The sequence below is a fragment of the Rana temporaria genome, chromosome 5, assembly GCF_905171775.1.
Source record: "Rana temporaria chromosome 5, aRanTem1.1, whole genome shotgun sequence".
Classification (NCBI taxonomy): Eukaryota; Metazoa; Chordata; class Amphibia; order Anura; family Ranidae; genus Rana; species Rana temporaria.
The window spans coordinates 130,682,753-130,701,246 of NC_053493.1; the positions used below are offsets into that span (position 1 = coordinate 130,682,753).

Genomic DNA, 18,494 nt, shown 5'->3' on the forward strand with positions numbered 1-18,494 from the left:
AGCAGACAAACACAACATGAAAGGAGATTTTTCAAGTAAGTGTATAACGAATTGTTAAAAATAACTATTGTTTGTATTGTTATTACAATGATGATGTTATAAAATAAAGGGTATGCTGTGACCATAGATTTCCTTTTAACTGCAGCAGAGAAAAATAAGATCTGTCCGGTCAGACTCAGTGCTGTGTGGCAGAGCTGTGTACATTTCTGGACTTCATGGATAGAAATACAAATTGACAGGTAAAACAGTTCCATTTTGTGTATTTTGCCTATTTAGGAGTTTGCCTAAAGTTCAGCTTTAAAGAGGAAGTAACCCCTCTTAAAAAAAAAACATGCAAGGAAAAAGGCATAATGAGCTAGTATGTATAGTAAGCTCATTATGTATTACTTAACCACTTAAGCCCCGGACCTTTATGCAGCTAAAGGCCCAGGCCAGGTTTTGCGATTCGGCACTGCGTCGCTTTAACAGACAATTGAGCGGTCGTGCAACGTGGCTCCCAAACAAAATTAACGTCCTTTTTTCCCCACAAATAGAGCTTTCTTTTGGTGGTATTTGATCACCTCTACGGTTTTTATTTTTTGCGCTATAAACAAAAATAGAGCGACAATTTTGAAAAAAAATCAATATTTTTTACTTTTTGCTATAATAAATATCCCCCAAAAATATATATATATATAAAAAAAAAATTCCTCAGTGTAGGCCGATACGTATTCTTCTACATATTTTTGGTAAAAAAAAAAATCGCAATAAGCGTTCATCGGTTGGTTTGCGCAAAATGTATAGCGTTTACAAAATAGGGGATAGTTCTACTGCATTTTTATAAAAAAAAAAATGTTAACTACTAATGGCGGCGATCAGCGATTTTTTTTGTGACTGCGACATTATGGCGGACACTTCGCAACAATTTTGACACATTTTTGGGACTATTGTCATTTTCACAGCAAAAAATGCATTCTTTATTGTGGAAATGACAGTTGCAGTTTGGGAGTTAACCACAGGGGACGCTGAAGGGGTTATGTTTCACCTAGTGTGTGTATACAACTGTAGGGGGGTGTGGCTGTAGGAGTGATGTCATCGATTGTGTCTCCCTATAAAGGGGATGACACGATCGATGCAGCCGCCACAGTGAAGCATGGGGAAGCCGTTTTTCAGTTCCGGGGACCGATCGCGGGACCCCAGCGGCGATCGGGTCCGCGGGTCCCACGGTCCCGGGCGCGCGACCCATGGCTGGGTTGATGTACAGGACGTGCAGGTACGTCCATCTGCCCAGCCGTGCCATCCTGTGGACGTATATATACAGTGGGCAGTCCTTAAGTGGTTAACTGAGATCGAAGCCCCCGCAGCGGTGCTCGTTCCTCTCCCCCAGCGCAGCCATCTTTCTGCCGAGTGTCTTCCTCGTATCGCGGCTGCGGCGCTGTGACTGGCCAGAGCCGCGATGACGTCAGTCCCGCACATGCGTACAGTGATGTCACCACGTTCGATGTGAAGGAGGAAGGGCTCCTGTAGTGCCTGCCGGCATCTTTTTATACGCTTTTAGGAATTTATGTTTGGAAGTACAACTCTTTTAAAAAATAAACGTTAGAAAAAACGGTATTATGCTATGGTCCGTTTTTTGTTATCCATGATCCATGGACCACCTTTGTGAAGGAGGTAGCGATCCCTCGTTTGGATGATTCATTCCTGGGGCTTCTGGATCCTGTGTTTAACCCATGAACAGAGACCATACTTCTTTAAGGCTGTTTATACTTGTCACTCTGGTAAGGGGCTTTCCATGTGGTGGCAGTTCTCACGGATGTTATAACGTTCACTGTGGTGCTGTTCGTCTCAGATGTTGACACCAAAAAGATTTATTACTTATTGGGACATTTTGCACATGATTGATTTATATGTTTATTTATTTTACCATTTTTCTAGCATGAGTGCTAGTTGATTCGTGTTGGCGCAGTTTCTTTGTCTTTTGTATTACATGCGTTAGGGTGCCGCCACTAACGACATGATAGCCGTTAGTAACGGCACGCTCAGTGCGCCTGCGCGCCATTGTCTATGGTGCATGCGCCGTAGACATCGGTGCATGTCTTTCGGAAATATCTCCTGAACCATGTAGGCTTAGGAGATATTTCCTACACCTACAGGTAAGCCTTTAATCTAGGCTTACCTGTAGGTCTAAGTGGTCTGTAAGGGTTTACAACCACGTTAAGTTATTAATAAATGCTACAGGGCTATAATCCATCACCTTTATGTTTACAAGGGTAGTACAATAAACATAGAACTCCTAGCTGGTCTGTGGCATGTGCTTGTTGTCTTCTGAACGGACCAGTTGTTTTGGAAGCACTCAGAAGGTATTGTATGAACTGTGCACGTAGGTCACTAGAAGCTATTCATTTAATGTGTGCAATTGGTGATAGTCATAATCTTTCACTTTACAAAGGAGGGTATGTAAGGTCATACAACATTACAACATATGCATTCTCTACCTCTTCTCTTATGTGCTCTACTTGTTCTTCAAGGTATTCGTTCCTTTCTGTAAGGGTTTTATTCTTCTTTAGCAAAGACTGACCAATCCGAGCAGCCAACTCTAGATCTCGTTCTTTCTGTGTGCATAAAACAAAACATAATACAAAGGTTTATTGTTACATGTTAATACTGAATGTTTGTGTTAATATTTGATTGTGTTAAATAAAGTTATTTTATTTTACATGATACCTGCAAACCACATAGGACATGAAAACAAGTGCTTGGCACTAAACAATAAAATGGGTGCTTCTGCGTATCTACAAAACTTGGTCTCTATGTGCCTGGTATCATTAATGGATTACCTATACAAAGACATTGCCTATTATGTTGCTATCAGCTACCATAAAAAGTATATTTTTGGCACACCATTAACAACATCTTTTATACAAAGGCTGAACAGACACGTACAGAATTCCCTCCCAACATTTATAACACTTATTACAATTCACTTCTTCACAGGCCTGTCATGTGGGAATATCCCTCCAGATAATTAATATCAATGTTAACATAACAGCAAACTTTTCAAATAGCTGTACATACTATACAACTGGTTCAACAACCTGAGTCACTCTGATAAAGTTTCTCTCTGCTACTGTAGCTAAAGACAAGTCAGAAAGTCCTCATTTTATCAGGAAGGCATTTGGGCGTAGCGCATAAAAAAATGGCCTGTATATTCAGTGCCTGGAGTCCCAGTGGATGCATAATTCTGCCCATAGGTCTGCATTGGCAGAATATGTGGGTGTACACCTGTAAACGCCAGTACCATGTGTATGCATATAGGCATAATTTTCCAATTTCAAAGATTCTATTTTTAGGAAATTACACTCATAAGCATGTACACAAATGTACTGGTGTTTACAGGTGTATGCCTGTGTACAGTATATTCTGTTAATGCAGTCAAATTAGCAGAATTACACACCAGCTAGGGCTTTAGGGCACTGTAAAAAAAATAGGCAAATTATGTTATACCTAACATAAGCGCCTATATTTACATCTGTGTGCATGAGGCCCAACAGTATAGACTAATGAAAAAGAAGAGAAAAGAGTGAAATGAGCTTAAAAAAAATAAATAAAAAATGTATGCATTAGTAAGAGAAAGCGTACCAAAGCCTTTTTTATGCTTTGTTTTGGATAGAGTAGGAAAAGCTTAGAGCCTCGGTCAGGGTTTTTAGATCTGTATGTGTCCCTAATAAGGATGAGCTCCGGCGTGTTCGCATAGAACACGTGTGCTAATCACAGCCAGGGAGACATTGTGCCGATGCTCGGCTGCAGGGATCGTGAAATGTCTCCCTGGCTGTGATTAGCGCAGCGCCATGCACACTTCCTGGAGGGCTCTGCACGTGTTCTAGGCGAACACGCCGGAGGTCATCCTTAGTCCCTAATAGAGAAATTTCCTTTCTCTATTTATCCTGCTGACCACTGTCACCAGGTCAGGAAGCTATAGCAAATATGCTACACACAGTAACAGGAGGTGTGGGGAGACCTTTGAAGACACCAACTTTGGCAACCAGTGACCTTATTTTGGCAAGATTTCTACTCATTAAAGCAGGCCAAACATTAAACAATTTTCTTTCCTTCCACCACTAGTTGATCAATGGATCAACTTGTGTACAACCAGGGTGTCCAAACATGGACTGAAATTTGGCTGATCCCTGCTGAACCAGCAAAATTTTGATCCGTGTATGGCCAGCTTTACTGTTGTGCAACTGGGAAAGTGAAGGGAAACCGCCCCAGCAGAGCAAAAGCATCATAAAAAATAAAAAAACTCTTAAGTGCAAAACCTACTCTCTACTTAAAACAACAAGAAAAGTTTGGGTTCTGGATACACTTTACGTAATACATTTTCTTTTCAATAGGTTTTTATTGGGTTCCTACAATCAGGGCTGTCTTAATGAGAGGGCACACCTGGGCACTGCCCAGGGGCCCCAGCTGCATGGGGGGCCCCTGCACTTTCCCCAAAGCAGCTGGTCCGAAATTGGGGGGCACATGATGGCACTGAGAATGATGGATACACAGGGGTGGCAGGCTGGCAGTGGTGCGCCGTGCTGTGCAGAATGATACCTATTATTTCACAGCCAGCAGAAAGGGGCAGGGCCGGAGCACCAGTGATGCTCTGACCCCTCCCCATGCAGCTTGAGTACTCTGAAATCAAAGGAAGGGATGTGAAGAGGCCACAGTGTAGGGATATCAGGGATGTAGTGGGGTCACAATACAATGGGTATCTTATGGTATATGATAACAGTGCTGAAGGAATATCTAGGGTGTAGAGGATTCAGAGTGCTGGGGGGATATCTGGGGTGTAGAGGGGGCATAGTGCTGGGGGTATAGCCCCAGAGCATTACTTTGCCCAGGGGCCCATGATGCTATTAAGATGGCCCTGCCTACAATAGGCACAAAAAAATGGTACAAGGTTAGACACAAGAAGTCAATCTCAAACGCAACATGAAAAACACATATTGGTATGCATGTACTGTAACATGCTTCATATAGTTATCCTTGACAGACTGTACCCAAGTATATCTGGGCCTAAAAAAGGACTAAAGAAACAACCGAAGAAAGAAAAAATGGAAAAAAGGTAGGAACAAGAGAAAGAGGATGGAGGAGTGATCGGAAAAAGATCAGGAATGTGGGGAAAAGGACATTTGTTACCTGTTCAGGGTAACCAAAACAAAATCAACCTCCTAACTTATAAATTGCAAATCTAGCTACTTTACTGAATGTCAAATACAACTCGTAAGAAAACGTAAAGTCTAAAAGTTTTCACCATGACCAAGTTCACAACATTGCAAAAATGCAACAGACTGAACAAAAATAGAATACCATATATGTAAATCCAATTACTAAAAAGTGAAATATCATCTACTGATAGTGCTGCCAGCGGTTGTATACCCGCAATAATTTTTGATTTTTTTACACCTGAAAGGCAAAAGGCATAATGAGCTAGTATGCACCGCATACTAGCTCATTATGAAATACTTACCTTGGAACGGGTATCGCAGCTCCAGCGCCGTGATTGGCTGGAGCGGCGATGCGCACGGGAGACTTCATTCCATCAAGGTCCGGCGGCTGCTGGGCCTTTAGCCGAGGATCCCCGCTGCGCATGCGCCGCTGCAATCAGCGGCGCATTGCGAGGGGAATATCTCCTAAACCGTACAGATTTAGAAGATATTCTTTATACCTACAGGTAAGCCTTATTATAGGCTTACCTGTAGGTAAAAGTGGTAGTAAAGAGCTTACTACCATTTTAAGGTCCGTGTTCAGACACTTTCTGCTTTAGGATGACAAAGCCTTGTCTTCCAACTGTGTTCCTGCATTGTTGCACTGTTTTTTAATAGGAGACCAAAAAGAACTGAAACCCCAATGCTTTCCACGGATGTCAGATGGTATAGTAAGAATAATGCCAAAAGAACCCTGCTGCCAAAATAACTAAATAGAGTAATATAGAAAAATATAGGAAAAGGCAAAACAAATCCCATTCAAGTGCACAGCTACCAAATGACATTAGCACATCTGAAATAATTGCAAACTGAAACTATAGCAGGGTTGAAGATTATTTTGAACAGAGTAGGTACCCTCTGAGGACGTACACTTTGTCACAAACTTCAACCACAATCAATGTGCCATAACGCACAATATTAAGAAAAATTGGCACATCCTACATTACAATCCGAAGTTAGGCTCTTCATTACCAAAGGTCCCCAATGTTGTCTTTAAAGTGGAAGTAAACCTTTCTATCGTTTTCAGCCAAGGAAGCGGCCATCTTGACCTCTGTTTAATCTGCAACTGCCATGATGCTGTACATGTGACCTGTTATGAAACCAGCCATTGGATGGTTTGGCAGTTTGGTTGAGAGCACAAACAAATGTGACAGCTAGCATTTCCGGCATGCCGGGAATGTTAACTGTTTTTGTAACTATCAAATTGAAGGGTTTACTTCCACTTTAATAAATCCTGTAACTGTAAAAACATTGTGGCCCCTAGCAAACTCAATAGCGAAGTGGCAAAAACAGACGTTCATTCTTTTTTAATAACATGTTGGTGTTTTTAGGTGTGAATATGACCAACCAGTTGTTGCAGGAAAGAAATTCGCTCCATTCCCCCATCAACACAGACAGTTTTGATACAGGAATCCCACCTCCCGGGTCATTGTCTTCTCCCGACGGGGGCAGACCTGCCGGGAGAAGACAGTGGTTATTGCTAGCGGCTATAACAGCCTTTGGCAATAATCACAGGTAAAACCTGGCATGCTGGTCGTACCCAAGTTGATCAATCTATCAATGGAAAAAAAACAAGGGAGTAATCCTGCGCTAATAGTGAAAAAGATTGATAAATGTGTATTTAGAACTGGGAAAGCTGCAACACAAACAACATGTGATATTCATGTGATAACAATACAAACAACAATATAGTTGCGCTATGTGAGTAAATGGAGAAGGTAAGTACGTTCAGGTGCAATTGAATGAAACCTCAATCAATAACCATTTAATTAAACCTGGTGAAAAGTCTCTACACAAGTTAAGTGAAACTGTGAAAAAATCTCTCTAACCCAATAGGTGCAACACGAATTGAGTAACAGCAGAAATTATAAGTGCATTAAAATTGGTCAAAATACATATATAGATAAATTGAATGTACATCAGTGTCAGATGAGAACAAGAACACGTGGAAAGTCCAAAAAAAATATACAGAATATAATGACCCACATGCAAGTGTGCACAAGTAAAAAATACAAAAATTATGTCAACAAAAGATATTGATATTGCTATTCTTGACTCCAAGGAAAGAAGAAGAAAAAGTCCAAATTCACACGAAAGCAGGTAGGTGAGAAAGATGGAGTGCAAGGCTGCCAGACGCCACCACCACACTGAGATTTCCTCCGGTGTTAAAAACAAGATAAGGGTGTACCCTTACCGGATAGATGGGACCTCAGAAGCCAAGGTCACAAATGCATCTGCAGAAACAAACCTCTGCAGTAGGTTGTCAGGCAAACTGGATTGTCCGGACCGCTCAGGGATCTCTCTCCTCTGTATGCAGTAATGAGAATATGTTCTCCTCCGTTGTGGCTGATTGGTTTTTCTCCAAATTCAGAAAAGATCTTATTTCCGGCCAAGTCAAAGTTTCCTCGCACTTTCCTCGCACATGTGGTATCCTCGTACTCAGGAGAAGCAGCAGAATGTATTTCGGGGTGCAATTCCACATATAACTATGGCATGTGTGAGCAATATATAATTTAGTGACAACTTTGTGCAAAAAAAATCAGTTTGTCATATTCCCGCAACTTGTGTCAAAATATAAAATATTCCATGGACTCGACATCCCTCTCAGCAAATAGTTTGGGGTGTCTACTTTCCAAAATGGGGTCATTTGGGGGGGTTTTGTGCTATTTTGGCATTTTATGGCCTTCGAAACTGTGATAGGCAGTGAGGAGTGAAATCAAAAATTTGCGCCCTTAGAAATGCTGAAGGCGGTGCTTGGTTTTTGGGGCCCCGTATGCGGCTAGGCTCCCAAAAAGTCCCACACATGTGGTATCCCCGTACTCAGGAGAAGCAGCAGAATGCATTTTGGGGTGCAATTCCACATATAACCATGGCATGTGTGAGAAATATATCATTTAGTGACAACTTTTTGTAAATTTTTTATTTATTTTTTGTCATTATTCAATCACTTGGGACCAAAAAAAAAATATTCAATGGACTCAACATGCCTCTCAGCAGTTTCCTTGGGGTGTCTACTTTCCAAAATGGGGTCATTTGGGGGGGTTTTGTACTGCCTTGCCATTTTAGCACCTCAAGAAATGAGATAGGCAGTCATAAAATAAAAGCTGTGTAAATTCCAGAAAATGTACCCTAGTTTGTAGACGCTATAATTTTTGCGAAAACCAATAAAAATACGCTTATTGCGATTTTTTTTATTAAAGACATGTGGCTGAATACATTTTGGCCTAAATGTTTGACTAAAATCTAGTTTATTCGATATTTTTTACTTTTTGTTATAAGAAAAATATTATTTTTTCAAAATTTTCGGTCTTTTTCCGTTTATATCGCAAAAAATAAAAATCGCAGAGGCAATCAAATACCATCAAAAGAAAGCTCTATTTGTGGGAAGAAAGGGACGCAAATTTCGTTTCGGTACAACATTGCATGACCGCGCAATTACCAGTGTGTTTGTTCACAGGTCTTCACAGGTGAGTATAAAGTGGCTGTACAAACTCCCATAGGAGCTGGCTCCCAGTTGATGGTGGCTTCACATGTGGACTCTCCGACCAGAAGTGCATTCTTTGACCAAGAGTGCCTGAGTTAAAAACCAGGAGTTTAAAACAGGAGGTAAGACAGGAGTCTTCATTATTTTTTTCAATCACTGATCCAGAACAAGCTTGCAGCCAATAAAGTTGGAACTCTTGATATATAGATTCAGCGGTGCAGCAGACGCTTTCACCTTAGTCTGCTCACCCCAGGCATAGTAAGAGCAGGACGCTCTCAAACGAGTCGGCTCTCCCCAGGGATAGTGCAGCCAGGCAGGGTCCTCCCAGCTCTCGGCTGCTGCAGACACAGCACAAAAAAACAGGACTCCCATAGTTTAACACAGGGGTACATATCCCCCCCCCCCCTAGGCAATTGATCCAGGGTTGCACCGATCGCCCGTTAAGGGGTCAGGAAGGAATTTTTTTCCCCGGTCGCTGCAGATTGGCACAGCACGCCTGGGGTTTTTCGCCTTCCTCTGGACCAATCGGGGAGAGAAGACTCAACGAGTGATGGCTCACTTGGACAGTCTTCCGCCCATCACCATATAAGACCCCCCCAATCAACATTACTTCCCTGTGTTTTTTTTCTGCGACCATGGGTTACCTAAAATACTCTGCAGAAACCATCCGGGAACTAAAACCATTTGCCTCTATACTCCCAGTTGTCACCAAAAAAGCTCTAAGGAATGAGCGACTGTTGAGAATCAATCAACGATCAACAGTCAAAAACTACGCGCAGGTACCCCAGCCCAAGCGCATAATATGCGCTTTGGTCAACACAAGATCGGCAGTAAAACACCGACAAGAAATCTATGATTTCATCCTTCAACACGATCTAGACTGCCTCTTCATCACAGAAAGCTGGCTGACAGCCGACTGCAACACCATTCTAACAGAATTGGTGCCAGCAAACTATCGCATTCAAATGCAAAACAGAGTGGGGCAAAGAGGGGGGGGCCTGGTGGTGATCCACAAGACTCACCTCTCGATCACCAAACCAGTCCTTCAAAACTCGCTTCCATTCATGGAAACCCTCACTCTGCAGCTGCAAACAAATCCCCAAGATACGGTCCATATGCTACTTTGCTATAGACCACCAGGCCCAAAAACGCACCTTCTCACGTCATTGACGGAATTCATCTCCACATATACCCTAAACATCAAACACCTTTTGGTGCTTGGGGATTTCAACCTCTGGGCCAACTCCTCGCTGGACCCCGTAGCCGACGCCTGCATCGACCATCTGGAAGGATTAGGTCTGCAGCAACTAATACAAGGCCCCACTCATGCCTCAGGCCATACACTCGATCTCATTTTCAAACAAGATTTGGAAATTGACGTCCTGGGAAATGAGCCGCAACCATGGACTGATCACAATGCCATCAAATTCACAATCACCAAAAATGCCAGCCCAAAAAAAACGACAAAACCAGTGACAACTCACTGGACTAGATCTCAGAAGAAGCTCCACTCGGAACTCTTCAAAACAACACTAGGGAACAAAATAAAAACAAAAAACAAGATAATACGGCGCTAATATTTAAACCTGTGAAAAATATATATGTGAAATATATCTTAAAAAGTTGAATGCAACATTCATAAAAATAAATGTAAAATAAATGACCAAAAGAATGATCAAAAATTTGATAAAAGAATTGACAATATGGTATTCAATATGACAAATCCAACCATATAAATAAATGAAGTGACAAAGAAATAGTCCATAAAAAATCAGTGCAAATTAAGTCCAATTAAGGTGAGCATCTGTGATTAATCAGGAAAGGGATCCTCCACCAAAAAGGTCACCCAATGTGTGGGAAATGAAATCTCCTTACCAGAGACAAAGACCGGGCTTTCAACGGTCTAATTCAGCATAAGGATGTTTAAAGTCTTCCTTGAAAAGACTATTCCAGACACTGCTATGAATCACCAGTATTGATAACTCCAAAAGATAGAATCCCATTCAAATCCGCTCCAGTTAAACATTGGTGTTCATAAAAAATAAAGAATGGTAGGAAACCGCATAGAGCATTACTGTGTAAACATTGAGCTTTAATAAAAACAGGTGTGCACTTACAGCAAAAACTTTGGAATCTCGCATGTGGGATATGGTATGGAAGGGATGGCGTTTCCTCAAGCCTCCGTTCGCTTCGTGTCTCCGTCCGTCGCGTGTCTCTCCCTCTAACGTGATGACGTCACTGTGGCTAAGCTCCTCCTACGCGTTTCGTCGCAATACGGACGTCTACGGGGATAGGCTGCATTCAACTTTTTAAGATATATTTCACATATATATTTTTCACAGGTTTAAATATTAGCGCCGTATTATCTTGTTTTTTGTTTCTTTGTTTACTATGGTATTTTAGTATTAATACTGGCAGCTTTTCACAGAAATTAATTTTTTTCACTGTTAATTTATTTACACGTTAGCGCAGTGTTTTTTTCTGTCTATACAGAGAAATCCCTTTCCAACAAAATAAAAACAACCCAACAAAAACAAACAGCCACAGAAACACTTGACGCCATCAACAAGGCGCTACTACAGTCAGCTGACTTAGTAGCACCAAAACGCAAAACTTGCATCCGGAAAAACAACTCCAGCTGGTTTAATGACCAGCTGACGTTGCTAAAGCAAGAGCGTAGAAGAGCAGAAGCTGCGTGGAAAAGGTGCTCTTCAGATAAAAACCACACCATTTACAAGATAGTAACAAAGAAATATCACAAAGAAATCTTCACGGCCAAAAAAAATCATTTCTCCAACATTATCGCACATGCCCTTAACCGCCCCCAAGAACTCTTCAAGCTGGTCACTCAGACTATGAATCCAGCTTGTTTAGAGGCCCCCAATTCTGATTCACAAGAATTTTGCAACGAATTATCGGATTATTTCATTAATAAAATTTAAAAAATCCGTGAAAGTATTCAGCAAAATGGAACCGTCACCAACTCCCCCTCCAAATCACAAACCTAATACCCACATAAATCGCCGCAATCACCAAAATTCACTCTAAAACCCATTTCCATCTATGCCACTAAAAACATCATCGGGACTCTGCGTAATAGCACAGCACCCAATGATATCATCCCCACTAAACTGCTGAAAGAAAGTGTTGATATACTGGCACCAGCTATCACGCAGCTCATTAACCAATCATTCAAGGAGGGCATGGTGCCCACCTTGCTAAAACAAGGTACAATAAAACCAATTCTAAAAAAATTACCCTTGACCCCAAAGACCCAAACAACCGGAGGCCCATAACAGCTCTAAATGTCTTCTCCAAGGTAATGGAGAAAGTAGTTGTACAACAGCTGCAGCTGCACTTAGACACCCATAAATTACTGGATCCGTTTCAATCAGGCTTCCGTCCGGGTCACGGAACAGAAACGGCGCTGCTCAAAATATGGGATGATGCTCTAGAGGCTGCAGACGAAGGAGAATCTTGTCTCCTGATACTGCTGGACCTAAGCGCGGCTTTTGACACTGTAGACCACGGACTACTACTGGCTAGGCTAGCTGAAGTAGCCGGAGTCGCTGAAGGTGTTTTACCCTGGTTCTCCTCCTTCTTGGAAAACCGATCACAAATAGCGAAACTGGGGTCTTTCACTTCTGAAAAACGTACGATGTCATGCGGAGTCCCTCAGGGATCTCCCTTATTGCACGTATTGTTTAATATCTATCTTCGCCCTCTCTTTGAAATCATCAGTAACCAGAAGTTACTTTACCACTCCTATGCAGACGACACACAACTGTATTTCCGCATCTGCAACAAAAAGGATCATTCTCTTGGACTAGAGAAATGCCTCACTCTAATAGATAACTGGATAACAAACAGTTATCTTAAACTCAATGGTTCGAAAACATAACTTCTCCTGTTTCACGCTAACCGGAAAAATCACCCTGCGTCAACATGGACTCCCCCACCCATTCTGGGTAAAACTATCACCCCTAGCACCAAAGTCAAAAGTCTCAGAGTCATTTTCGATACCTACATGACAATGGATGCACAAATAGGGTCAGTAGTCAGCGGATCCCACCATCTGCTGCGAATACTACGCAGACTCACGCCCTTTATCCCGAAAGAGGACATTGCAGTCGTGGTGGGAACAATCATCAATTCCAGACTCGACTACGCAAATGCCCTCTATCTAGGACTCCCCAAATACCAAATCACTCGTCTGCAAGTCGTTCAAAATACGGCCGCTCGACTAGTGACTGGGAAAAAAACATGGGAATCAATCTCACCTTCACTGAGATCCCTTCATTGGTTGCCAGTAAAAGACAGAATCACTTTCAAGGCACTCTGCCTAATACATAAGTGTATTCAAGGCAACGCCCCCCAATATCTATGCGAAAAAATAAAAGCCCATAACCCCAATCGCATTCTGCGATCCACCAATCAAAACCTCCTCCAGATACCCAAAGCCAGATACAAGTCCAAAGGAGATCGAAGATTTGCAGTCCAGGGACCTCGCCTGTGGAATGCACTACCAACCACCATCCGACTGGAGTCGGACCACTTGGCCTTCAGGAGAAAGATTAAAAACACATCTCTTCTGAGGTCAAGGGGTTCCTTACCCATGAAATGGATACAGTGCCCAGAGGCGATTCAGTTCGCATGTGTTGCGCTTTACAAGTCTCTCTCTCTTGCTCTCTCTCGCAGTGCCAAATTCTAAAAACACCTTGGGTCTTTAGGTCCGGGTCTTAAGTGGTTAAAAAGCTTGCTTAAAACACTGCAGTCAGAACAATGAACTATCCACATGGCACTATGACTGAGAGAGAGCGAGAGAGAGATAACAAAGTCATGCAAATAAATGCAAATTGGTGGCAGATTCCACAACAGACTCTCTGCTGTAAACTATTCACAGCTCCTAAACATGTATACATAAAACACACATCCACTATCAATGTTCATGAACACTTTTGGGTTCAAGTCTTTTAAAGGTCAGGTACAAAAGAAACTTACCTCTTCTAGAAGACGTGTTACAGCATCTATATCATTGTATGTTTTAGTCATCTGGCCAACTCGTTCAGCACATAAAACTGAAAAAAAAGAAGAGTAAAAATGATGTATGTCTTATTAGAAACAAATTAAAGGATCCTATTAGGAAGCAAAATATCTGTTAAGTTAGGATTTCATGGAAACAATAATGCCTTTACCTAAAGGAATTCATGCATAACTGCCATTGGTTACCTTCTTATAAAAATATTAACTCTCTGGCTCGGTCTCTGGCACCAATACTTTCAGAATCACTGGAGAATTCCAGATCTGCCCACTTCTTCCAGAGACTCAAAAGTATTAAAGCCTTTTTACCACTTGCTTACTGGGCACATAAACCCCCTTCGTTCCCAGGCGAAATTTCAGCTTCCGGCACTGCGTCGCTTTAACTGACATTTGCGCGGTCGTGCGACGTGGCTCCCAAACAAAATTGACGTCCTTTTTTCCCCACAAATAGAGCTTTATTTTGGTGGTATTTGATCACCTCTGCGGTTTTTAATTTTTGCGCTATAAACAAAAAAAGAGCGACAATTTTAAAAAAATATATATTTGTTTTACTTGTTGCTATAATAAATCTCCCATTTTTTTTTTAAAAAAAAACTATTTTTTTTCTCAGTTAAGGCTGATACGTATTTTTCGACGTATTTTTGTAAAAAAAAAAAAAATCGCAATAAGCGACTGATTTGCGCAAAAGTTATAGCGCCTACAAAATGGGGAACAGAATTATGATTTTTTTTTCATTATTTTTTTTTTACTAGTAATGGCGGCGATCTGCGATTTTTATTGGGACTGCAATATTGCAACAGACGTATCGGTCACTTTCGACACAAATTTGGGACCATTCACATTTATACAGCGATCAGTGCTATAAAAATTCACGAATTACTGTATAAATGTGACTGGCAGGGAAGGGGTTAACACTAGGGGGTGAGGAAGGGGGTTAACTGTGTAGCCTGGGTGTGTTCTTACTGTGTGGGGGGAGGGGGGTGACTGGGGGAGGTGACCGATGCTGTGTCTCTATGTACAAGAGACACAGATCAGTCTCCTCTCCTCTAACAGCACGTGGAGCTCTGTGTTTACACACAGAGCTCCACGTCCCTGCTGTTACCGGCTGTGTTCCCGACGATCGCGTGTACCCGGCGGACATCGCGGCCGCCAGGTACATGCATCGGGTCCCCAGCGATGCGGCGGCACAGTGGTTACCCGCCGCGCGCCCCCCAGTGGCGCGCGCGCAGGTAATGCATTCCAAATGACGTCCAAAGACATCCACTTGGCACCTGAGAACCGCGCTGTTGACGTCTTTTGTCAATAGCGCAGGGCTCAAGTGGTTAAATTAGCATAAAATCCAGGTAACATTTTCAAAAGGAAGGTTCTGTAAAAGTAGCACCCCCCAGAACCAAATTCAATGCTCTGGAACAAATTTTATTACCAAGGTCAGGAAGTTGGTAATTTTATTACTAAGGTCATGCTTCTATCAGAGCCTAATCACAGCTAAAGCTCATAAATTCAGCCAATCTGTAAAATGTGCTGGCATACTATGGGTCAAGTACATCAAGGTGCATACTACCTCTTGCACATATCTTTTATTTACTTCTAATGCCCCGTACACACGATTAGGCTTTAGCCCGGCCAAACTCACATCGGAATTCTGAAGGAATTCCATCGGAGTAAATGAGAACATGTTCTCTATCTAAACTCCGATGGAAATCCTCTGAAAAAAGTCCGATGGGGCATACACATGGTCGGAATTTCCGATGGAAAAAGTCAGACTTTTTCCATTGGAAATTCCGATCGTGTGTATGGGGCTTTACAGTTTATGGAGCTCCGGGAGTACAGCTACCGCTACATTTCCAGAGTTCTGATAGGAGAGACACAGCATCTCTGCCTGCCATTGCCTTCTGCTGCCTATTCACACAAGCCTTTGTATTTTGTGAATGACTTCATACAACACAAAGTGCTCTGTTATTGTATAGGAGGAAAGAAGAGGTGGACAAAGCAGCGGCATGTGACCAGAAGGTCCAGCGTCTCAGTGCCCAAAAAAAAAACTGGAGCCATGCTCCTGGCACTCTGCAAAAAAGTAAACTGTAAATTTAAGAGGATACGTCCACGAGATAGCATGCACTAGTACTTCAGAACATCTTCCAAAGCGGCTAGTGGCTTACCTAGTCTAAAGGTGTATAACCAGAACCTGATAATTGTTTAGTTACATATTTTTCAAAAATCCATTAGGTCTTATAAACCATTTCTGTATCTTTTTAGTATAACTAAAAAATACACAACTGCAAATTCCATATCTCATCTATCACTCCAGTTGTTGATTTTCTTTTGACTAGATAATGACTGTCAAACCAGAGTCTCTTGCTCACCAAACCTCCCGTTAGGATCCACAATGTCCGAATTTGCCTGTGTATGGCCATCTTAAGTATGTACAATAGGCAAAATACAAATATGATAATTTTTGGGTAAAAATAAATAAATGATATTACCATTGGGTGGCAAATAAGAAACTCTAAATAGCAGAATTGAAAGAATGGCTTAGAAAGTGCAATCATTGTGCTTAGTACTTTGTAAAATGTGGAACCTAATCTGATTAGTTCAAATTAGACTTGGGATAGATAATGCTGGGCAATATATGGGATTGTAATCACTTGATGTTAGAAGTTTTTACACCTTACTGATATGGGGCACCAAGGTAATAAACGATCAGAAAACAGAGCAATAAATAAAGAGTTACATCTATCAAACGATTAAAACATTTCTCAAGTCGCCAATCCTAATGCCACACATGTAAATGGTCTACTGCATCAGAAAGCTATAGAGTAAGGTTACTCTGATTCATACCCATTGCCCCAAATACAGATGATGGAGGTCTGCAACATCAGAAACCACAGTTTAGTCTTTATTCTGCATATCTCATTGTTTGGCCGGGTTGCCTTGACAGCAATGCTGTAACCTGAACTTACAATATTGACGAATCACATTTGTCCTCTAGTTAACCAAGTATAAATGTACTTCTATTTACTTTCACCATCCTCAAAACGGTCTACTTTAAGAAGTGTACGTGCGAAACAACACAGATATTTTTAGCCCACATGATGATTAATAGGTGGATGATGACGGTGTCTGATAACTTTTTTTTTTATAGCTTGAATTTAACTTAAGGAGCAGCACAAGCCACTCCTATAATCTGTTCAACAATCTGTGTGTCCGCTGCACACCCACAAGATAGCTACAGTGTCATTCAAGGAATACATCACACACACAAACACACATACACACACACACACACACAAAGTATACGGAACGCAGGTCTACAATATTCTCATTTACAAACTTGCAATTCCTTCTTTCCAAGATGGATATTCAACAAAGCAGGTTCTTCCTCCATGGACAAAGTTTACACCCATTATTTTATGTGATAATTCCCACACAATTGAGTATTTCAATTCCTAACTCAAACTTATTCAGTTTGGCAGCTTTTGTGCAATAGGGAAGAGTAATCAGGGTTAATCCTAAGTATAGAAGGTGCAGAGCCAACACATAATGCCCCGTACACACGATCTGAATTTCCATCGGGATAAACTCTGATGGATTTTTCTGATGGAATTCCGTTCAAGCTGTCTTGCATACACACTGTCACACCAAATTACGGCCGTCCAAAACGCGGTGACGTACAACACTACAACGAGCCGAGAAAAATGAAGTTCAATGCATCCGAGCATGCGTTGACTTGATTCTGAGCATGCATAGTTTTTTCTCAGTCGGAGTTCCACACGGAGGAAGGGAATTTCTGATCAAATTTTTTTCATCGGGGAAAAAAAGAGAACATGTTCTCTTTCTAAGTCTGTCAGAATTTCCGATGGAAAAACTCAGATGGGGCACACACACGGTCGGAATATCCGATGAAAAAATTCCGTCTGACTTTTTCCATCGGAAATTACAAGGCATAACAGTTTGAAGGGATGGCAATCCTATTTTAGTGCATATTGGAGATCAGAAGCAATGGAAAAGCAGCATACATTTGTATTATATACCTCCATCTATAGACCAGACAGAGATTCATTATCATTTGTGGACTCACTTTTATAAAAGACGCCTAGTATCGTCCTGATCATAAATCATTTATACTACACAAAGTCACTCAAACAGGCGGTTTTATCCTTTGCCATTAAATAAGTGGACAGGCAAGCTTATATTTATTATTTCAGCCTGGGAAAACATACACCCAACAGGTTTATTAAGGCTTTGTTCACACTGCTGTAACTTGATGTGAACTCCCAATTTTGGTCAACGAGGTCTTAAACTGCTTGTAACCCTAAAAAAATAATACAAAAATGGATCCTGTTCCTTTAAAGCATTTTATACAGCACAGTGTGCTGTGTCATTTGGCCCCCTGTATCACCTAAAGAAACCTGGCTGATCCTGCCAGTTTTTGCCTTCCCCTGTGGCTGCTGTGTCCTGACATCGTGGTCAGTTTATGTGCCTCCGTCATCCGCTGTGTCTTCTCTCTCTCCTGATAACCCCTGCCTGTCAGCTCCATCCACTCCACAACCCTCCCCTCTGGCTGGTAAAATAGTGTTATTATCTAACAGAGGGGATTGTAGATATAACACGTGCCCCACTGTATTTCCTTTATTAAAAAAAAAAAAATCTTCTTTATCTCAGAGCGTCTCCCGGCACTCACGTGACTCCTCGGCTCTCTCCTCCCAACTGACATCAGCGGGAGTTCTCGGGCCTCCCGCTGT

General features: G+C 41.7%; 1 protein-coding gene across 7 annotated transcripts in view; it reads right to left on the reverse strand.

Annotated features, from left to right (window-relative positions):
* TRAK1 (trafficking kinesin protein 1) overlaps positions 1–18,494 on the reverse strand; it is a 172,137-nt gene that overhangs the window by 82,980 nt on the left and 70,663 nt on the right. For all 7 annotated transcript variants that reach the window (XM_040353124.1, XM_040353128.1, XM_040353126.1 and 4 more), the window contains 2 exons: positions 13,717–13,793; positions 2,475–2,591 (listed from right to left, as the gene is read on the reverse strand). In XM_040353124.1, the coding sequence (XP_040209058.1) occupies positions 2,475–2,591; positions 13,717–13,793 (194 nt within the window). The remainder of the gene's footprint in view (positions 1–2,474; positions 2,592–13,716; positions 13,794–18,494) is intronic.